Source organism: Stegostoma tigrinum, chromosome 1 (assembly GCF_030684315.1).
Source record: "Stegostoma tigrinum isolate sSteTig4 chromosome 1, sSteTig4.hap1, whole genome shotgun sequence".
In the NCBI taxonomy this organism is placed as follows: Eukaryota; Metazoa; Chordata; class Chondrichthyes; order Orectolobiformes; family Stegostomatidae; genus Stegostoma; species Stegostoma tigrinum.
Window position 1 is genome coordinate 100306942 of NC_081354.1, and position 23857 is coordinate 100330798.

At 42.8% G+C, this 23857-nt stretch overlaps 1 protein-coding gene across 13 annotated transcripts in view; it reads left to right on the plus strand.

The window, feature by feature from the left end:
* LOC125451149 (LIM and calponin homology domains-containing protein 1-like) overlaps positions 1–23857 on the plus strand; it is a 375919-nt gene that overhangs the window by 253090 nt on the left and 98972 nt on the right. For 9 of the 13 annotated variants that reach the window (XM_048527931.2, XM_048527949.2, XM_048527976.2 and 6 more), the window contains exons 6-11: positions 1995–2105; positions 3717–3912; positions 5778–6030; positions 8533–8853; positions 18549–18860; positions 20983–21240. In XM_048527931.2, coding sequence (XP_048383888.1) covers positions 1995–2105; positions 3717–3912; positions 5778–6030; positions 8533–8853; positions 18549–18860; positions 20983–21240 — 1451 coding nt within the window. The remainder of the gene's footprint in view (positions 1–1994; positions 2106–3716; positions 3913–5777; positions 6031–8532; positions 8854–18548; positions 18861–20982; positions 21241–23857) is intronic. The other 4 variants (XM_059647388.1, XM_059647394.1, XM_048528011.2 and 1 more) reach the window with 3 other exon arrangements.

Consider the following 23857-nt stretch of genomic DNA (forward strand, 5'->3'; position numbering starts at 1 on the left):
CCTCTCTTCACACGCTTATAGAATACTTAGCATACAGAAGGAGGCCATTCAGCCTGTCGTGTCTAGATCAGCTCTCTGAGCAATTTGACTTCTGCCCTTAATCTATAACGCTGGACATAGTTGTTATGTGAATGGTTGATGATTGATTGCTGTATTAATCATCCAATACTCTCATTAATGCCACAAATCATTTCCATTCTTTTCCCTAACTACTGGCAGTGTGAAAAAGTTTTTTCCTGACTTCACGTTTGCTTCTTGTGCCCCCAGTTCACCATCCTTTTATGAGCGGGAATAGTTTCTCTTATTTATGGTGTCCTGTACTGATTTTGAAAGCTTCTATCAAATGTCATTTTAGCCTCCTCTTGTCCAAGGAAAACAGCCCAAATCCTTCCAATTTATCCTCATAGTTGAAGCTTCTCATCATGGAACCATTCTTGTAAACCTCTTCTTCACCATCTCCAAAGCATTCACAACCTTCCTAAAGTGTGGCATCCAGAACCATATTCATTATTTCAGCAATGATCTAACCAGTGTCTTCTTTAACCTCTTAGATCTCGCACTCAAAGCTCCTATTAATGAATCCTAGAATGCAGTGGTAATATCTCTCTACCTATCCTGCCATCTTTAATACCTCATGTATTTTTGCACCCAGGTGTCTCTGCTCCTGCAGAACCTTTAGAATAGTACACTTTATTGTACACTGTCTCCCCATGTTCTGTGTACCAAAATGATTTACCTCAAATTGAACCACTGCAATTTTCTGAAGAAGGGTCCCAACCTGAAACATCAGCTTTTCTGTTTCTCTGATGCTGCCTGGCCTGCTGTGTTCCTTCAGCTCCACACTATGTTATCTACTACCACCACCATGCCTGATTTCAAAGTTCCCCCTGCCCCTGGAGGCCCTGCTCCCCCAACTCTACACTTCCTTGACCCCAACCATCCAGCTGGTGAAATAGTGATGTCAGGAAGAGCATAGTGCTGGATATTAATGCACTATTTTCTCTTGGCAAGACACTTTCCCAGTTCTGGATTGGACAGACACCAGTGATGATTGATTGGGCAGTGACAAGTCGAGGCCTTGAGCACTCTCCTCACTTCTGCCCTGAGATACCAGGACAAATGGCATCCCTGGAATCCCAGGCCTGGGATGTGGCCCGGCAAGCCAAACTCCAGGTCAATCCCAGAAAATACTGAACAAAAACAGAAATTGCAGGAAAAGCTCAGCAGACTTGGCAGTATTTGTGAAGAAAAATTCAGAGTTAATGTTTTGGATCCAGTGACCCTTCCTCATCAAATCCTGGATGGTGGGTCACTTTGTAAAGCAGCCTATTTGATTGGCATCCTATCCAATAAAACATCCATTGGCAGTAGTGTGTCCCATCTACAAGAGGTACTACAGAAAATCACTCAGGTTCCTTTGTCTACAACGTCCTAACCCTAGCTAGAAGGGTAAGGGTAACAGGTGCATGGGAACACTGCCATTTGCAAGATCCCCTACAAGCCACACAGCAAAAAGATTTGGAAATATACTGCCATTCCTTTCCAGTCACTAGGCCAAAATCCTGCAACTCCTTTCACAGAAGCATTGTGGGTGTATGTACCCTTCATGGACTGCAGTGCTTTAAGAAGAGTTCATTGCAGCCTTCACAAAAGCAGCTAGGGATAAGCAACAAATGCTGTCCTTGCCAGTAGATGACCACATACCGTGAAAGAATGAGAGAGAACACCCATATCTGACAACAAAACTGCACCTAAACGACCTTGTCCTTGGGGTCACTGCTCAGCAGGAGTCCTGGGTTCTCAAAGGCTGCTGGAGCCAGTTTGGTGATAAATGCAGCTCTCCCTGACCTCTCTGGTCACTACCCTCATTAAATTCTGTCTTGTATATCATTGAAAATACTCTTCATTTAGCAATAACTATTTTTAGAAATACAGTTTTTTTCCCAATGAAAGTATTCTGCATTGTCATTCACTAACATTATTATACCCCTCAGGTTTTGATCACTATTTATTGGTTAGGAAAAACAGCAAACAGCTGCACATCCTACAGTGGGCCGACACTGAACCTGAAAGAATTTGAAGGCTTGTTATCTCAGATCCAGAAGGTAATATATTTTCAGTTTCATTTGCCAACATTGTTGCAATTAATGTATATGACGGTTAACTTTAACCCCCAAAATGCTCATTTTCACTTCTGTTATTATTAATACAATGTGGAAAAAGTAGGAATTAAGAAAAACATCAACCTTGTATTTGGTTAATATTAAGCAGGAAAAGAAATTTCGTATGTAAATTATGCTTAGTGATATTACTGTACTAATGCTTGCTTGATGGATTCATTATAAATTCATTCTAAACATTACAAATGTAACCAAGGGACTAGCACAATAAAGTCATTAAAAATGTTAAGTAATTGTTTTTAAACCTGTGTGATAAATACCTCCAGTGATGTCCCAGTTTTTAATTCCATATTTTTTATGTCATTTTTGTCAGAGGCTTTCCCCATAACTGGTGAGAGAGGGAAAGTTTCACTGTCGTTACTGTCTAACTGAATTTGACAATAACTGCCTTCATTCACTGCTTTTAAAATAGGCACAGTGTGAGACATTTTGAATATTTCATACGTTTACAAAAATATCATTTCATCACTTGCTGTACTCAATCCCTGCATTCTTAGTTCACTCTCAACATTCTTAATTTAAGCATTAAAATCAATTGGTGAGGTAAAGAATGACTAACAAAATCTGAAAAGGACTAAATCATTGAGCCATGTGATAGGAGTACTGAAGTGAACAAAAACACCACTGTATTCCAATCGTGTGCTGTTTCTGAATATCTTGTTAACATGTTACCAGTGTTAATTCTGTGGCGAGATATCAGATGTAACTTTTATTTCAGTCCTGGAAAATATCGTGATTAAATTGTAACAATTAATGGAGACGTTTGAAAAGTGAAACTGCGCTCTCCTGAGCATGCATCTGTCGATCAGTTCTTTGCTGTAACAATTAACGTTGAAGTAATTTTTAATTGAGACAAGGCAGTGGATTGAGTGTAATGTAGGATGGCTGCCATTGACCTTTCCTTGGGCTAGAGTTTCAGTGTTTAGTATGGGCTTCTTGCCTTGGAAAGAATTTATAATCAGGGTCTGTGAAAGGCAGCAATTGTTCTCACTGTTCCAACCATGCGGGTCAGATGCAACTGCGTTCATAGCCTTCAAAGCCAATTGTTGGCAAGCAGCAAAGCACTGGAGCGAGTTCTTTTTAAGGGAAGAGGAAAAGCTTTTACATTTTTTTAATTGCTGATTGCCTCTGAAAGCTACTTTTCCTTAATCCAAGAATTTCATTTCACTGGCAAGTTGAGAACAGACTTCGTCACACTGCAATTTGCAAGTTGTTGCTCTGTGCTGGGAATGGCCAGGGGCAGGGTCCTAGACATGGGGGAGTGCAAGATCGATTGCCCCTAATTGGAGAGCAATTTGAAAACAAGAGGATATTTCATTAGAAGAACGTCAAAGTTGGAAAATGCACAGCTAGACCAAACACAGCCAGTGTAATCTTTATTTTATCTACTTCTCTGGACCATAGTACACAAATGGAATATGATGTTTGAGTTGGTGATTTTGTTTCCTTGTTTTAACCATTGAAGATTGGGGTAAGTAACTTATTAAAAATCCCGGTCAATCTTAATGTGATATGACATGTTCTGCCTGTCACCAGGAGATGGACGATACAGACAGTCCAAAAAGAAGCATCCGTGACAGTGGCTACATTGATAGCTGGGACTCTGAACGCAGTGACTCCCTGTCACCTCCCAGACATACCAGGGACGATTCATTTGATAGTCTGGATTCGTTTGGATCACGGTCACAGCAGACACCATCCCCAGAGGTGATATTTAGAGGAAGCAGTGACGGTAGGTCATGAGGAATGTCCTGGGTATCAGCTATGTGCAAATTCAGCAGTTGTAGTAAATTTCAGATTGTTTACAACCTTTGGTGCACTGGGTAAATCTGCCAAGATGTGTGTAGTTACATGAACCTGTAGCTCACCACTCGAATGGAGAGTGACAGGGAACAAGCACATCTTGGCCATACGGGCACCTCGTGTATTGCTCTTTGGACACTTATTGCCTTGAGCATGGAAACCTGTACATGTACATGGAGATCTGCTGAGTGCCATCAGAATGCTGTTTTAATTGGTAGACTGATGCCTTTATTAATATTACAGATTTTACACGTTATTTCATATTGGGCTCCAGTTATTTGGAAACAAGAATGACACTGAAGTAATGTACGACAGTTTCCTGGCAGTAGTTTCGTACTGCTTTGTTAAACTGTATTTGGACAAGCTGGTACAAGTTATACTATGAGCGTGTGTTGTTACAAAGCTAAACTGCTTTACATTGATGTATGCTGAAGGATAATTGACCAATTTAATGTGATATACATGCAAACCTTATCTATGAAAGGTGATATTTGACAATAACTATAACTGATTAAATTGCCAGAGATAAGAAAGAAAGCAACTCAATTGTAATGTTTTTTGTGCTTTACAAGAACATTGTACCTTCACTAAAAGTCATAGACGGAAGAGGAGAAAACACCCACACCAGAAATTATAGAATCCCTAGAGTGTTGAAGCAGGCCATTTGGCCCATAAAGTCCGCATCGACCCTGCCACCCAGACTTACCCTACCCTGTAACCCTGCTTTTCCCCTGGCTAATCCACTTGGCACGCACATCCTTGGACACTGATGGAAATTCAACGTGGCCAATCCACCTAACCTTGGTGGACTATGAGAGTAAACAACACAGCCTGAGGCTGGAATCGAATGCGGGTCCCTGACTCTCTGAGGCAGCAGTGATGAGCCACTGTGCTACCCAGTGTCAGTGACCCTTTTTAAAGTGGAAATATAATTACAAAGTGTGTAAACTCACCAATTGTAATTTAAGAAAACATACACTTAGAGTTAGTTTGGGAAATAGAGCATATTACAGCCTTGCCCTGGATAGTATTTCTGGAGATGTTGTGTAAATGAGGGATTGGGAGTGGGACGTTTCATTTTTGACCATTAGAACAGACTAACAAAGAAAACAGCTCTCTGTATGAAACAGTCAGCAAATTTGAATAGCAGTAAAAACATGCCGTTTGGAAAATAATGCTTCGAACATACTTAGATATTACTTAGTGTTAATACTTAGTATTCTCATTCAGGACAATGTTCCTTCTCACCAACGTAGTGATGGTCTGAGTAAAAGTTTTGTACAGAGCTTATTGATCTGTACAAAGATTTAAAATATAGTTCAGAGAGAAAAACAAAAGTTCATATGTAGAATATACCTGTGACTCCATGATGTATGTTACAATATTTTGACAAGAGCCATTTTTCGAACTAGTATCCTGAAAAAGGGCCAATTTCAGGTATTCTCCAATGTGCTATACTGTAGGGGATCAGAGGATAGTTTTCATTAAGACTCTTTCAGTCACTGTAAGGAAGTTAGGATTATCCTGCTTCCTGACATCATTCCCTCACCACTTGATTCTAGATGGCAAGAGAAAATCAGGAAAAAGAACAGTCCTGGTTCTACATTTCCCCGAGTGTGAAGAGGCAGGTTCTGGATGGAGGCTCAGGACTATATGGATCATGAGGTCTGGCAAGCTGCAGGTGAAAAGGAGACAGCTAACCTTTGGACTAGCACCATTCGTGCAAATTTATGTGCACATTACTGAAAGGTGTTGTGTCATTTTCTGACTCCATTCTTTTGCGTGCTCTGAAAGGTCGTGGCAGTGACTCTGAATCAGATGTAACACAGAAGGCACCTGACATGAAACGAGACGACATGTCGGTAAGACGGACTTCCTACAGTGAACCCAAGTCATCCTTGCCATTTAACCAATACCTACCCAACAAGAGCAACCATACAGCCTATATGCCAGCACCTCTTCGGAAGAAACGGGCAGAGCGAGGAGAAAATTATCGGAAAAGCTGGAGTAACACTACCTCACCTATAGCAACAGAGCGACCGTTCAGGTAGGTGCTATCATTAGGTCATGTGTTGTGAATTACTGGTGCTAAGCAGGATTCACAAATCAATTTGCATGATAATAAAATTTAATTCTAATCTATCCACTTGTGGAGCTATTACAATGTGATTCAATTATACATTTCAACATTTTGATATGATTACAAATGGTTTTTGTTGTTCATTTGATGATTTTATTAGTTGGACAGTATGCCTAGTTCTAGCAATGCCAGTTGCTGTCTGTTAGTTCCCAGCAGACAACATCTTACATTTTTGTCCAATGAAAATGGACTTGTTACCATCATCATGAATTCGGATACAAATTCACCTTTCATTTGAAATGCAATTAAGGGAACCAAGTGACTGTATTTGGTAATAGTCCAGCAATGATTACATGAGCAGGCTGCTGAATGGGCATTGTTGTAAAACGTGTGGTTATATTCTGTAAGATAATAAAATGTGAGGCTGGATGAACACAGCAGGCCAAGCAGCATCTCAGGAGCACAAAAGCTGACGTTTCGGGCCTAGACCCTTCATCAGAGAGGGGGATGGGGGGAGGGAACTGGAATAAATAGGGAGAGAGGGGGAGGCGGACCGAAGATGGAGAGTAAAGAAGATAGGTGGAGAGGGTGTAGGTGGGGAGGTAGGGAGGGGATAGGTCAGTCCAGGGAAGACGGACAGGTCAAGGAGGTGGGATGAGGTTAGTAGGTAGCTGGGGGTGCGGCTTGGGGTGGGAGGAAGGGATGGGTGAGAGGAAGAACCGGTTAGGGAGGCAGAGACAGGTTGGACTGGTTTTGGGATGCAGTGGGTGGGGGGGAAGAGCTGGGCTGGTTGTGTGGTGCAGTGGGGGGAGGGGATGAACTGGGCTGGTTTAGGGATGCAGTAGGGGAAGGGGAGATTTTGAAACTGGTGAAGTCCACATTGATACCATATGGCTGCAGGGTTCCCAGGCGGAATATGAGTTGCTGTTCCTGCAACCTTCGGGTGGCATCATTGTGGCAGTGCAGGAGGCCCATGATGGACATGTCATCAAGAGAATGGGAGGGGGAGTGGAAATGGTTTGCGACTGGGAGGTGCAGTTGTTTGTTGCGAACTGAGCGGAGGTGTTCTGCAAAGCGGTCCCCAAGCCTCCGCTTGGTTTCCCCAATGTAGAGGAAGCCGCACCGGGTACAGTGGATGCAGTATACCACATTGGCAGATGTGCAGGTGAACCTCTGTTTAATGTGGAATGTCATCTTGGGGCCTGGGATGGGGGTGAGGGAGGAGGTGTGGGGACAAGTGTAGCATTTCCTGCGGTTGCAGGGGAAGGTGCCGGGTGTGGTGGGGTTGGAGGGCAGTGTGGAGCGAACAAGGGAGTCACGGAGAGAGTGGTCTCTCCGGAAAGCAGACAGGGGAGGGGATGGAAAAATGTCTTGGGTGGTGGGGTCGGATTGTAAATGGCGGAAGTGTCGGAGGATAATGCGTTGTATCCGGAGGTTGGTAGGGTGGTGTGTGACATGTCCATCATGGGCCTCCTGCACTGCCACAATGATGCCACCCGAAGGTTGCAGGAACAGCAACTCATATTCCGCCTGGGAACCCTGCAGCCATATGGTATCAATGTGGACTTCACCAGTTTCAAAATCTCCCCTTCCCCTACTGCATCCCTAAACCAGCCCAGTTCATCCCCTCCCCCCACTGCACCACACAACCAGCCCAGCTCTTCCCCCCCACCCACTGCATCCCAAAACCAGTCCAACCTGTCTCTGCCTCCCTAACCGGTTCTTCCTCTCACCCATCCCTTCCTCCCACCCCAAGCCGCACCCCCAGCTACCTACTAACCTCATCCCACCTCCTTGACCTGTCCGACTTCCCTAGACTGACCTATCCCCTCCCTACCTCCCCACCTACACCCTCTCCACCTATCTTCTTTACTCTCCATCTTCGGTCCGCCTCCCCCTCTCTCCCTATTTATTCCAGTTCCCTCCCCCCATCCCCCTCTCTGATGAAGGGTCTAGGCCCGAAACGTCAGCTTTTGTGCTCCTGAGATGCTGCTTGGCCTGCTGTGTTCATCCAGCCTCACATTTTATTATCTTGGAATCTCCAGCATCTGCAGTTCCCATTATCTCTGGTTATATTCTGTAATCCTGGTTTGTGAGAAAAAGGCATGCTCAATGTTAAGATGTTGGTCAACGAGGAGGTGAGTGTGATAGTCTCAACAACATTCCTTCATAGAGGAGCCTTCAACCTGAAACTTCCAAATCTAGTTGGTACTACAGACCATTGTGAAAATATTGCTGTGAAAAAATTGTTGTTGAGTTTCACATAGCTTCTACCTTAACTGCTTGCTTCTAAGGTAATAACATAGAATGCTTAAAGCAATCCCTTTGGAAAGGTTTCCACTGTCTGTAATTATAGATAAATGATATCCTAAAGAAGGGCAAAAATGGTGTGTGCTAACAATGTAAGTTGGAGGTTTGTGTAAGATCTACAACTTTTTTACCTTAATATTTATATATATAACTCATTAGTCATAGTCACCCAGAGACTATAGAAGAGGAACAAAATGAAGAATTCTATAAAGATGAAAAGCTTAGCCAGCCATCATCTACATTTACTGAAGTTCAAGGCATTGATGATACCAAGGCAGCAGTGAAATGTGAACCAGCTCTTACTGGGGATGTTGGGAGTCCTAAGAAGCATTTACAAGTTTGTGTGGCTGAAGACTCAGGGCACAGAGTATCCAGAGAAGATGCAAAATGGGAGAGGAAAGATGAAGAAGAAATCAAGAAGTTGAAGAGAATTCAGAAAGCTGGTATCACAGTCATGCCAGCATCTAAACGATACTGCAGGTCAGAAACATTGTGTTGAGCTCTCAGACATGAAGTAAGGGCATGAGATTCTGTAATGAGACACGATGTGTTTGAGCTTTATAAAGATTTTATTATACCATGGTGTGATATTCTGTGATATTTCTGTAAATTAAGTCAATCTTTAAACTAAACATGGGGGGTATTGTGATCAGAGAAAATATTTAAGCGTAAGGAGATCTCATTTCATTTAAATTTGAAGGTAGTTACATAAAGTGCTTTTAAAATGGAAAGTGGAAAAGTCATCCTTACAATTTTGATCTTGAATGATTGTTTTAATGATCTTGAATTATTGATCTTGACATGGTATAATAGGAATAAGTGATGAGGCTGTGGAATGCATCAGTATAACATAAGTGTGCTTGCTTGATGCTCATTTTGGCAATGTCTTTAACTGTTAATGGGAGCACATTCATGCAATGTTTTCTGCAATAATCTGGAAAGGTTCTCAGTCGATGACTCTTGTGCTGTGTTTGAATACATAAATCACAATAGATATGTACTGCAGATGTTGCTATTTATTGAAACAGCCAAACTGGGTTACTCATCTTTTCATGGCACACTGTGAATCTAGGAATTTGATACCAATTTTGTAAATTTTTGTTATTGTAGTACCTGAACATGGATTTGTAATGCTGTCACCATTGAACAAACACGCTTTGGACATGATAGAAATACAATTTTAGGAGTTCTCACACCCAGCACACACTTACCACCACATGCACTTTGAAAATGTTCATGAATTGAATATCGCAAGGGGGTATATTCCCAAATTCTTAAGTGCTTTTTCAGCAGATGAATATGGAGATGCACACTGTAAAATTGACTTTAATATAATTCAACTTATTTCAAAATAATGGCGTATGAGGTGAATTGATGTAACATACAGGATCAAGTAAATAAATGTGTGCTGCATACAAAGGATACCTTTCTGACTTTAAGTCCATTGGGAGACACACCTAATGGGAGTCTTGTGCTGTGAGAGATCTTCTCAGCCTAGAATAACACTGAGTAACATGTGGCTGAATTCCTATGAACTCGCTGGTACATAGAGCTTCCCACGGGTGACAAAATTGGAAAATATCCTTTATAGTAACATGTAGTAAGAAACTGTAATTATTTCGTCCTGGAATTGTCAACATACACAGGCATATTCTGATGGTCTTATTCAATTCTTTAGGATTTAATTTTGCCAACAACACATATCAGTATCAGATGACGAACTACCAGGAACTGAATCATTTGGTGTGCACCACAGTAATTTTGGACTTTACTGCATTGCAAGCTGCTTCTGTTGAGATTATAATCCAGTATTGTAATTATAGAAAATGGCCAGGGAGAAAGCTTTAGTGATTACGAATGCTGTTTGGGTCCCATGTGCTATATCACATTGTTCTCTAATATTTCCTGCTGCATGTTATTCTCTATATAATTATTTATATCTGCAAGATAAACACAGCTTTCTGACAAGAAAATGTCAAAATTCCACATTTTTCCCAATAGGAAATTAGATCATGCTGCACCAGTATTTATGGCAGTAAAATGGACAGCTCAAGGTCCACAATGGCTGTTGGTTATGAGGTTGGGCCGATCAAATGAATATTTGTGTTAAGAGTCTGAAGTTTGTTGTAGGATTCTTTTATGACCCCAGTGCATGTTTCACTGTGTGATTAAGCTGCTCAGTGAACCATGCCAGTAACAGTTAGGAAGGATCCTGTAGTAGTGTCCTTTAGAAGGCTCATGTGTTCTTACCTTCATTGTTAACTGATTTGTCCTCTTAAGATGCTGGTTAAGTCTGTTGTTGGCTCTTTTCTTAATTCTTCAGACAAATAGTGGCTTCTAACTACAACTTTGTGCTGGTGTTGGAACTTTGTTTTTGGAATGCAGTTCGGCTACAGTCATTGGTGATCTGATAGGTTTACCTTTGGAGTGGAGGGGGTGAGGAGAAGAAACCATGGAATTCTCACTGCGGCCATTGTCTTATTGGGGACTATTGAATAGAATGGTCTCTTTGCTCTGTGCGAAACTTAACACCAGTAGGATTAGACTCTTCAGTGCTCTGGTTTATGTGAGTGCGCTTGCTGGGAGTTAGTCCAGTGCATTTCCTGATGTATTGTCCTCATCGAGATCGGTACTTGAGCCCTGTGCAAGAGCATTTTAATGTGACCTTGCTCTCCAGTGAACTGGCATCTTTAACAATCAATCCTGGCTTCTGCACGTCAAAGCACTATGTGATGATTCCTCATTTAGCTTACCCTCTAAAGAGACATGGTGTTCATTTTTGAGTGGGTGCTTGCTAGGTCAAATTGAATGTTGCCATGTGTGTACTTTAAGGATGGCCTGCTTTTCTTGGAGCAGTCCATGGATGAAAGTAGCTGCAGTTTGTCATGACATTAAACAGAAGGAGGCAAGGAAAAACAGGGTAAGGTGTGAAGAAAGTCTGAATGTCCCTCTTCCAATGTTGCCACATGCAAAGGCCATGGCACCCTTCTTGCTCAGAAAGGCCAACATGACAACCTTCACATGGACCAAGTATGTAAAGGGAGACCAATCCCCTTCCAGTTGCAGCTGCCTCTTAACTAGGTTCAGTGCATTCTTCTCATGAGAAAAAATTGACAGCAAACTGAATTGGCCTGATATTGTTCACAGGAATGTAGCGTTATCCAATGGGTGGTTTTTTGAGGCAGGGACCTAGTGTACGACATCAGGATGACAAATTGAGTACACAGGTTTTCTATGCAGGACCGATTTGTTGTTTGTAATCATGAAGTAAGTAGAAGGCATATAATATGTTTGTGTAAGGCACAGGAGGTAAACTGAAGAGTGAAGCAGTGTTTGTAGTAAAGTAAGAAGATGTAAAGTGATTCCTGTGAATAATCACACCTGAAGAACTGTGTACATTTTTAGTCTCCTTACTTAATGAGGAATGTTTCAGAGACAGTAGGAACTGCAGATACTGGAGAATTTGAGATAACAAGGTGTGGAGCTGGATGAACACAGCAGGGCAAGCAACATCAGAGGAGCAGGAAGGCTGACGTTTCAGGCCTAGATCCTTCTTCAGATCATCCCCAATGGACTACAGTCCACACTCAGGCCTTCCCAATTTTTCCCCAACTGTGACAATGTCGACATTCAGAACATTGAGATCCTTCAGAAGCGTTTCTCCCTGCAACTCCTGAAACGCACACTCGCAACAATGCGCCGGCATCTACTGGCACTGCAATCCAGCCTACCCCAGCTCAGAGCCTCTCTCTCCCAGACCTGCAAAGGACCTCTCCTGTTTTTTATTCTTCATAGGATCCACATCCTGAACTCACAAATCTACTCAGCTTTATTGGAAACTAAAAACTGTAAGTACAGTAAACTTACTGGTGCCTACCACCCAAAATGGGCTTCCTCCATCTCCCAAATCCCCAGCCGTACCCAGGACATGCCCACAATGTGCCCGCCACCGTTGGCCATGTGGCCACTGTCGGAGAACCCACAAATGATGTCATATCCACCACCGCTGGGTACACCACTTCCGGGACAGCGAATGCCATGACACCGCTGCTGGTGCCACCGCCTCCATTTCCAAGGCCAACACCATAGACACTGAGGACAAACTTACCATCACCGCTGCTGCCACCTCCTACCCTGCTCCGCCCACCACCGATGGCATACTGCCCACCACCAACACAACTCTGCCCACAGCCACGCAACTCCGCCCACTGCCGATGCCAACAATGCTCTGCCCACCGCCTCCATAGCCAGCAGCTCCAGACGATACAATAGCACCCAGCCCTGCCAAGTCTTCACCATCTCCCAGACCTCCCCCTTACTGAGGACGAACAGTCACCCCTCAGTAAAGGGCTCACCTTTGTCCCCCTCTGCCACCCCATCAGCAAATACCGGTCACATTTGGAGATTGAGCAGTTTTTCCACCGCCTCCACTTCCGCGCTTACTTCTTCAACTGTGAGCCTAACCATCCCTCTGCTGACCCCCTCTCCTGCCTCCAACACAAGTTCTCCTCCTGGACACCGCCCCAAGGCCCCCTACCCTTCCTCAACCTCTTCATCTCCAACTGCTTTCGAGACATCAATCGCCTCAACCGCTCCAACCCTCTCACTGACTCCACCCTCTCCCCTGCAGAATATGCAGCCCTTTGCTCCTTCTGCTCCAATCCCAACTTCACCATAAAACCTGCGGACAAGGGAGGCACAGTTGTAGCATGGCTCACTGACCTCCACATCACCAAGGCCATGCGCCAACTCTCCGAAACCTCCTCCTACCGCCTCCTTGATCAAGACCCCGTCCCCAACCACCAAATCGTTATCTCCCCAACAATCCACAACCTCATCACCTCAGGTGACTTCCCACCCACAGCTTCCAACCTCTTGTTCCCCAACCCAACACTGCCTGCTTCTATCAGATTTTCTGATGAAGGGTCTAGGCCTGAAATGTCAGCCTTCCTGCTCTTCTGATGCTGCTTGGCCTGCTGTGTTCATCCAGCTCTACACCTTGTTATCTCTTAATGAGGAATGTACTTGCATTTAAGGAAGTACAGGGAAGGTTCACTAGGTTGGTTCTTGGGAAGATCAGTTTGTTACATGAAGACAGCTCAAGCACCTTGGGCCTTTGGAGATGAAAACCTAGTAATATGTAGAGCTTCTTCCTGAATATTAATAATACAAATACATCCCAGTGCACTTTCCCTCTCATTGAGGCTGCAGACACACAAGACTCATTTACTAAGTTGCTTTCTCAGCTTTACAGCTTAACAGTTCTTTTCTGCATGGAACATGCTTCTGTCTTTTTCTGTTTTCTTCTTCAACTGATTATAACCACATACTGTTTTGTGTGATCCATTGAATACATTGTAACACAACCCACCTTCGTTCCTAAGAATGAAGCTAATGTTTTGGAACAGTTCAATGTAGCAGTCAACAATGAGACTCAAACGTTTTAGACTTAAGCCCTTAGAGTTGTTAGAATTATTGAATTTTACAGCGCAGAAAAAGACCCTTTAGCCCAATGTGTCCATGCTGGTCATCTAGCGTCCATCTGCTATACTCCCAATTTTCCATCACTTGGCCTGTAGCCTGGTAACATAGAACACGGAAAAATACAGCACAGTACAGGCCCTTCGGCCCACAATGTTCTGCCGTGGAATAATCCTAATCCAAAAATAAAATAACCTAACCTCCATTCCCCTCAATTCACTGCTGTCCATGTGCATGTCCAGCAGTCGCTTAAATGTCACTAGTGACTCTGCTTCTGCAACTTCCACTGGCAAACTATTCCATGCGCTCACAACTCTCTGGGTGAAGAACCTCCCTCTGACATCTCCTCCATACCTTCCTCCTAACACCTTAACACTATGACCCCTCGTGGCAGTCAATCCTGCCCTGGGGAAAAGTCTCTGGCTATCGACTCTATCCATGCCTCTCATTACCTTGTACAGCTCGATCAGGTCACCTCTCTTCCTCCTTCTCTCCAGAGAGAAAAGTCCGAGCTCAGTCAACCTCTCCTCGTAAGACAAGCCCTCCAGTCCAGGCAGCATCCTGGTAAACCTCCTTTGCACCCTCTCCAAAGCCTCCACATCTTTCCTATAATAGGGCGACCAGAACTGGACACAACATTCCAAGTGTGGTCTCACCAGGGTTTTGTAGAGCTGCAGCATCACCTTGCGGCTCTTAAACGCGATCCCCCTGTTAACGAAAGCCAAAACACCATATGCTTTCTCAACAACCTCATCCACTTGAGTGGCAACTTTGAGGGAGCTGTGCACTTGAACACCAAGATCTCACTGTTCCTCCACACTGCCAAGAATCCTGCCTTTAATCCTATATTCAGCATTTAAGTTCGACCTTCCAAAATGCATCACCTCACATTTATCCAGGTTGAACTCCATCTGCCATTTCTCAGCCCAGCTCTGCATGTCTGTGAATGTCTCAAAGAGAAGGCACTTCAAGTGTTACTCCAAGACTTCGGAATGTTATGAAGGTTCCTGCCTCTATATCTGCCTCAGATAGTGAGGTCTTGATACCACCCTCTTGGGTGAAAAATAATTCCTCAAATTCCCTGCACTGTAACTTCAATCTCTGCCCCCTAGTTATTGATCCTGTACTAAGGTCAGATTTACCCTATTTATGTCCTCCCCACAACTTTCTCTGCACTAAAGGGAAAAAGAACACCCAGTCAATCTGGTCTCACTTCAAGGCTCGATACTCCAATCTGTCTAACATCCTGGTAAACCTAATTTACATCGTCTTTAGTGCATTCACACTCTTCCTATTGTGTGGTGACTAGAACTGCACACAGTACCCTAGCTCTGATCTGACTAATGTTTTCTACAGCTGCATCATAACTTGCCTGTTCAGTGCCTCATCAAATAAGACAAGTATCCCATATACCTTCTCAACCATGTGTCCTGCTGCTGTCAAGGATGGGAATGCACACCAAGGTTCCGCTGATCTTCTGTGCTTCCAATGGTGCTCCTCATTATGGTTTACTCCATTTCCTTGTTTGTCCTCTCAAAATACATCAACTCATACTTTCAGGATTAAATCCCATTTGCCACTGTTTTGCACATCTGGCCAACGTAGCCATATTCTCCCTGCAGTCTAAGGCTTTCCTCCTCGATATTTACCACATGATCAAATTTTGAGTGAACTTGCTGATCATAGCTCCTTCATTCATCTCTAGATCAGTAATGTCCATTACAAATAACAAAGAATCCAGCAGTGAATGCAGTGCTCTGCCACTGGACACAGGCCTCTAGTCACAACAACATTCTTCAACTCTCACCCTTGGCCTTCTGCCACTAGGTTGATTTTGGATTGAATTTGCCAAATATTTCTGGATTCCAGGGTTCTCCCATGCAGAAATTTGTCTAAAGCATTACTGAAGTTCATGTTCCACCTGCAAATTCTACTCCCCAACTCCGCACTGCCCAGTTCTACCTGCTCCCCAACCCCGCACTGTCCAGTTCAACCTGCTCCCCAACCCCGCACTGCCCAGTTCTACCTGCTCCCCAACCCCGCACTGTCCAGTTGTACCTTCTGTCCAAGATCCACAAGCCCAACCACCCCGGCCAACCCATCGTCTGCGTTTGCTCCTGCCCCACTGAACTCATCTCTTCTTACCTTGACTCCATTCTCTTCTCCCTTGGTCCAGACATTCCCTACCTACATCCGAGACTCAAACCACACCCTACACCTCTTTGGAAACTTCCAGTTCCCTGGTCCCTGGCGCTTAATCTTTACTATGGACTTGCAGCCCTAGTACATGTTTATTCTCACAGGGCAGCCTACAGGCCGTCAGTTTTTCCACTCCAACAGGCCCATCCAGTGCCCTACCACCAATACGCTCCAATGCCTCACCAAACTTGTCCTCCCCCTCAGTAACCTTTGCTTCATTTCTTCCCACTTTCTCCGTATCCAGGGGGTTGAAGTGGGCACTCGCATGGGCCCCAGCCGTACCTGCCTTTTTGTTGGTTATGTCGAACAGTCCCTCTTCAGTACGCACACAAGAACTGATCACCAGTTCTTCTGCTGTTACATCAATGACTGCATTGTTGCTGCATCCTGCTCCCAGGGTGAACTGGAGCAGTTCATAGACTTCACTAACAACTTCCACCCCACCCTCAAATTCACTTGGTCCATCTTGGACACCTCCTTCCCTTTCCTGACCTCTCAGTTTCCATTTCTGGCAGCTGTTTGCAGACTGACATTTACTATAAACCCACAGACTCCTATAGCTACCTAGACTACACCTCCTTCAACTCTGCATCCTGCAAAAATTCCATCCCTTTATACCAATTCCTCAGTTTCCATCACATCTGCTCTGACAAGGAGATGTTGCACTCCCGAGCATCCCAGATCTCCACGTTTTTCAACAACACTTTTCTCACCCTCTGTCATCCAGACAGCCCTCCACAGTGCCTCCTCCATTCCCTGCTCCAGAGCTCTTAACCACCCTCACACTCCAAATATAATAAACGTAGGGTCCCCCTTGTCCTCACTTTCCACCCTATCAACCTCAGCATCCAATGTATCAGCCTCAAACACATATGAACTCCAGTCAGACCCCCACCACCTGGAACATCTTCCACTCCCCTCCCCTCTTTGCCTTCTGCAAGAGCCATTCCCTTTGCCACTCCTTAGTTCGCACCACACCCCCTACCACTCCCACCCCCGTGCCTTCCCCTGAAACCGTAAAAGATGCAACACCTGCCCTCACACCACCTCCCTCACCTCCATTCAGGGCCGTAAACAGGTGAGGCATAGCTTACCTGCATCTTCTTCAACCTCATCTATTCCATCCGGTGCTCCTGATACATTTTATCCTACGCCTGTGAGACCAAACGTAGACTAGACCGTTTCACCGAGCACCTTGGCCTGGCCCAAAACAGCCAGCCTAACCTCCTAGTCACCGCCCATTTCAGTTCAACCCCACCCCCACTCCCCTCCAACATGTCCATCTTCAGCCTTCTCTAGTGTCACAACAACTCGGAATGTAAATTTGTGGAACAATGCCTTATCTTCCACGTGGGCACCCTATAGCCCGGAGGAACTCAACACTGAGTTCTCTAATTTCAAATAACCTTCCCACCCATCCCCCGGTTCCCTTTCCAGCCCCACCTCCTCCCTTCCATTCCACCTTCTGGCTATTCCTTCCAGCCACCAACCAGATTCTGCCCTCCCATCGACCAACCAGGTCATATCTATGACCAGTGCCCACCAATCACCACCATTCCACTATCCCCCTACTTCTCTTTATCTGCAGCTCTCTATGTCCCCACATCCAGTCCTGAAGAAGGGTAATACCCAAAATATTGACTTTTCCTTCCTGCTGCCTGGCTTGTTGTGTTCTTCCTGCTTCCTGTTTGTCTGCCTTCATGTAGATTATATTGAGTGCACTAGCCTTATCTATACACCTAGTCACCTCCTCAAAAACCCAATCATACAGGATTACATATTTACATCCCTCCAGACCCCGCCAAGGTGCTATATGCCAGAGCTAACAGCCTTACCCTTCCCTTAACCATGACTATGCGATAACAATTATATAGTATTCCAGTATGCACTTTGCACTTTTTCCCTAAATGCTACAGCTCACATCAAGTGCTGGCTCTGACAGTATACAAACTGATGCATACAAAAAAAATCACCACAATAGTGATGTTATTAATCATTGCATCAATTTCTACTAAGACACTTCATTTGTTTAGGTATGAGCTGAGCAGTAAGTGATGCAATAGTGTTCTAATAAATTCAAGATTAAAATTTTTCAAGATGTTCAAGCCATCACATACAACTTAGCACAAAATTGTGGATGCAGAATTGTAATCAAGACATGGGAAAACACAAGTGATTTGCTCTCATGTTTCACCTAAACCTCTTACTTGGTGCAAGGCACCTCCAACACTTTAAATTTTTTGAATATTGTTTTGTTAGTGCCAATGTGGAATAAAATAACATGCATGAAAGTGGAACTCAAGTTATAAAGGACAGCGTGGAAACATGCATGAAGAATCCATCTGAGTAAAATTAAAACACTGACAGTTACATTTATAGTAATAGAATAGAAAAGCTTTTCAGCTAACAGCACATGCCTTTGCACTTACCCTGTGAAAAATGCTTTTATTTCTATTGGGTGATAAATATTTACAAGTTTTGCCTCTTTATGGTAGACAAAAGCGGCAAGATGAAAGCTGTGGGCAAACCACTCCAGATATCATCCTCCGCAGGGAGAATGCATTTTTGACAAGCTATCAGGACAATGAGTCAGACTCTGAGGAGGAAGAACAAAAAGTTCCAGATATTGAGAAAGACGACCTCGCTTTGAGAAAAGCCCAGGTGCATCAGTGCAAGTCCAAAGTTGCGGTCAATCAATTCTTACCTGGACCATGCACAAAAAAGGATAGGGAGCGCTGGGAGAGTATTAAGCAATCTGCAAATGAGGCTGTCAGAGCTTCACAGAGTAAAGAGCAGAAAATGGACAGGTGTGCATTATATTAGATGCAAATTGGTATCTTTCCGACAATGTAGCTGCCCTCCTGTTCTCTATCCCTCCCTAAAATCTACGTAACAACTTTTTTGGTCACAGCTTACTAACACAGTTTCAAGATGGACCAAGCTTTCTTTAGACCATTGAGTGGTCATTGAGTGCGCAGTGAGGCTGCTTGAAGTCTACATCAGTTAAAATGTAAACTGTAATTTCAAAAAATTCATCAGTAAGCTGGATAGATATTTAGCAGAGAAAGCAATGGAGATGCTGGAGAAATGGTGCAATGTGTAAGCTTTTTTAACCTTGTGACTGGCTGACTGGATCACAGTCATTTGTCACAATCTGATGGATCCTATGCTTTTATCTACTCATATCCTGTATACTTGGATTTTGGTCACCTCGTTAGTGTTCACCCCTTCCTCTTTGTGTGTTTCACTATCTTTTTTAAAATGGGGAAGGCAGCATTATTTACTTGACTCGTGTATCCACTGGGCACACTCAAGTTGTTTCTAGCTTCAGTTTTCTTTTAGGAATTTGCTTCTATTTTGTAACCCTTTAGCACTGAAAGACAATTTGAGAGTAAGAGGAGGAACCTGTTCCGAACAATCCATCAGGATGAGCATGAATTCCGTAGTGTAGCTGTATTACTGCCCAATTAATTCAATGATCAATTCATGCTCCTGGCTAGTTCACTAGTGGGAGGCAAATTTTAATTCGAGTCAACACTGAGGGAAGGCTCATGGGTGGGGTGCCTATCCAGCAACCCACAGGCAGTTGTAAAAATTTATGTGGGTCTAGGTGAAGCATTCTTCCTAAGTGTTCCCCCCCCCAACAAAGCTCCTGGCCATGATTAATGCTGTGTAATTCTGTTATTTAAATAAAAACAATGTGCATGACTATGGGAAAAGGCAGGAGTATGGTACTAAGTCATGATACTCATTTGGAGAGCTAGTGCAGACATGACGGCTGAATGCCCTCCTTCGCTGTAATCCATCTGTGATTTTGAGATTCCGTGATTGGAATGTGCCTTCTCACCAGTTGTTGCAAATAAGTGGAGTGAGTACCATTTAAATGCTCACTTGAAAGTTACATCAGGGAGGGCTTGACAGTCAAAGCGACAGTCATTGCTTTCTCTGCTATTTTTATCTGCTGGGTGTTTTGAGAACAGGGTGGTTGGCGGTTGAAAATTATGCAATTATTTCCATTTGTTTTATGGACCAAAAAGTGTAACGTCCCAAATATATTAAAGAAATATTCAAAAAGTTTCATCAGAATTTCCGTAGGTTTGTAGTGCATCCTAAAGATGCATATGCAATGGAGGAGAAATGCCACGGTTGCATGTTCATTTGAACTTACGTTTCCCTTTTGAGTGTAGGCCATTCAGTCATATAAAACTTCACCCAGTTTTGTATTCTGTTTCCAATTCATAATGTAAAATCTTCATATGGATTGCGAATTATATTTAGCTGATATATCCCTAATTCCACACTCATGCATAACCAATGCTGGCTAAGAGAGTTACTGCAGATATGTGTGGGCCATGCAAGTTTACAGTTGTGAACGAATACCTAGCTTTTACATGAAAAAAACACTATTTTCATGAATATAGTGACCAGAGTAAGTGGAGTATTCACCTCCTCAAGGCTGTTCTATTCAATTAGATCGTGTATTCAACTCTATTTACCTGCCACTGCTCCATGCCCTTTCATGTTCTTAGCCAACAACAGATGATCAATTAAAAATTGAAAATTGATTCAACATCTAAGACCAGCATTTTACTCCACTTTGTGAAAATATGCTTCCTGATTTTGCTCCCGAATGGAATAATTTATAATTCCTAAGATTATGTTCCATGTTCTAGATTTCCCCGTCAGAAAATAATGTTTTGCTATATTAGTTAATTTCACATACATTCTTGTTTCTGTACAAACTCACATCATTTAATTCTCAATAATGCACACTGCAATAGCTATGCTGCCACCTATTCCCACCATATTTTACTAATCTATTGCAATTCAGCACGTGCCACAAAACTTCTCTTCTTACCAATTTGTTTTCTCTCTTCTGACTTGATGTTCTGTGCTTTTTCCTCCTTTGACCTACATACAATTGTTCAGCCAAAGTCATATTGAAGTTACAGAGAGTGAGTTGATTGTCCCACAAAAAGCAAGTGTGCTCCTGAAGTCACAGCAGGAGATTGACTCCAAAGTGGAAGAGAGGCTGAAAGGCCCAGATATAGAGCGTGATGACCTGGCTCGGCGAAAGGCCTTGTTTGGCTTTACTGGTCGACAAAAGCCTCATACCTTCAGTCCTTCCTCGATCACATCAGCTGATATGGAAATGTGGCAGAAGCTTCAGCTCTCCACTGACACCAGGTTGTTACCCGCCTTCTGTGCTGTTTTTTTCGAATAGAGAGGTGCTGTTTTCATGTTTCCTGCTTCAGCTATTTTTTACGACTGAATAATATGTACTTCTGTAATATTCAAACTATCACTTGGAAACGTGATAATTGCTTGTGTGAGAACCTCAGTTAATTGTTGCAAATTTTATTTCAATTTATGCAGCCAAATTCATTATATTATTATGCAATATCAGTGGTATAGTGTTTACGTTTCTTCTTTCCCGTACATACACTGACCCTCTAAGAAGCAAAGAAAATACAAATATGTAGCTTGTTTACATACATCTCACAATATTATTTGGCCTTAAATATTTTTAATAGAGTACCAATCCTACCTTAAAACAAAATCAAAATTACCAGTAATTGACCTGTGGGAGACTGTATTGCCGTGGGTTAGTATACCACCCCCCCGCCCCCCACTTTAGATCCCAGGCTAAAAGGAGGATGGTGGCAGCATCCTGGGATAAATGCTTTAATCCTGGCATATTGGTTAGGATGAAAATATCATTTGTTTGCTTGTTTTTAACAATACTAAGTGAATTAAATATGCTTTGTATGTTTGGCAGTACAACACAAACTTGCCTACATTTGTTTGTAGGTGGCTGTTCTGTCTGTGGACTAAAATTATCATCCTGGTGTGATCAGGTTTGGCTAATGAACAATACTGTTAAGGAAGATTGTTGACAGTTTTGCTGTGTATTCGCATTAAAATTGTTCAATGCTTTCCTGAAGACAAGCAATCATTTTTAGGGTATTGTTCCTTACTTTCCTTCCATTGATGGTGACGTTTTGACATTATTTCTGTCTGCCTTTCATCCTTACCAAGGACAGTCAGCGAAATTTTGTTAATGGTGAACTAAATGGAACTTTATTTACTAACACTCAGATCTGCGAGGTTTGAATTAAAACTATCCATTGAGTCAGTATGCAGGCAGATATAAGGTACAATTTTACAGCCTGTGGAATAGGAGTAAGCCATTCAGCCTCTCAGGCCTGCTGTACTATTCAAATAAATCATGGGTAATCTGCATCTTAATACTATCTATTCAACCTGGCTCTGAAAGCCATAAACGTTTGCCTGACAGATATTAGTTGAACTAAATTTTTGAAATTTATTATTAACTTAGCCTCAAAAGCTTTTGGAAGAGAGATTTCCAGATTTCTATAAACCTTTCTTGTGTACAACAGCTTTGGACATCAACCCTTGAATAGACTAGATGTAATTTTATAGATATTCCAATTGTTCTCACAGGACCTGCCCCCTACCCCTCCACCTTCCACCACTGCCAGAGAAAATAGTTTCTCCCTATTACGCTATCAGGTACTTGAATAATGATAAGATTGGCAACTAAATTAAGCTTCTACAGTTGATAGAGTCTATTGTTTGTTGGATCGTCTTCACACTTTCCCTGGAGAAACATCTGTCAGGTAGATTTTCTGCCATCATCCTCCTTTTAGTCTGGGATCTAACGGGCATAGTAACTCTAGTGTGGAGAGGAAAATCACTCTAAGAAGTAGATGCTTATCTCGTAAACAGGATTTTTATACACATATATAAATGTTTTATATATATATATATATATATATATATACACATAATATAGTTTATTGCATGATGGCAATCATTTATGTTACATTGTTCCTGAGACTGTGAGAGAAGCCTAAATGGTAGGTCCCTCTCCTTCAAGATCCCACCCAAGTCTATATGATGTCATCAGAATGGGTGATGCTTACTGCACTCCTCAGCATTAACCCTTTCAGAGCCTAACGCCTTGTACAACAAATACAATCTCATTTTATGCAGCCTGTCCTCATAACTTAATCCTTTTAGCTCTGGTATAATTTTGGTTAATCTATGTGTTACACCCTCCCCCAAACCTTCCTGAATTGCAATCCCTAGATCTGAATAAACTAGTCCAGTAGGATCTCTTGAAAACCTCATGCAGCTGTGACATAATTTCTACCCCTTCTATTCTAACTTCCTTGAGAAAAGTCCAACATTGTAACAGCCTTTTAAATGACATTTTATGCCTGTCAGCTGGTTTCTGTTTGTTCCTATGTTTGTACCTCTATGTATTTTTGCCCAACTACAGTTCCAATTTTCCCAGCATTTAGAAAATGTTCAAATTTATTTTTCTTTGAACCAACGTTTTTAATTTGCCCCAATTTTATTCACTCATTTAATCTATCAATGCCCCTTTACAGCTTTCTGTCCCCATCTACACTATTTATTTGTGCTACCTTGCTTAGTTTCAAAAGCATGTTTGGATATATCCTTCATTCATCTATAATCCAAATAATTGAAAAATGCCGTGAAAAGCCATCACCACCACATAGATCCTGTGTGGGGGGCACTAGTAATTGTATTGGGCTAATTTGAGTACATAGCCGTTTTTTCTACTCTCTGGGCAGGTTACTATGTCACTACCAGCAGCGATAATGAATTGGGCGAGTACAAACAGTTGCGTGGGAAGTGAAATCTCAGCTTTGAACAGTGAGATATTAGGAGGCAATTAAGGTTAATATTGATTGAAGTGGGCTCAAGCTTCCTGACAATAAGTAGTGGGAACCAATTTGAAATGTATTAGCAT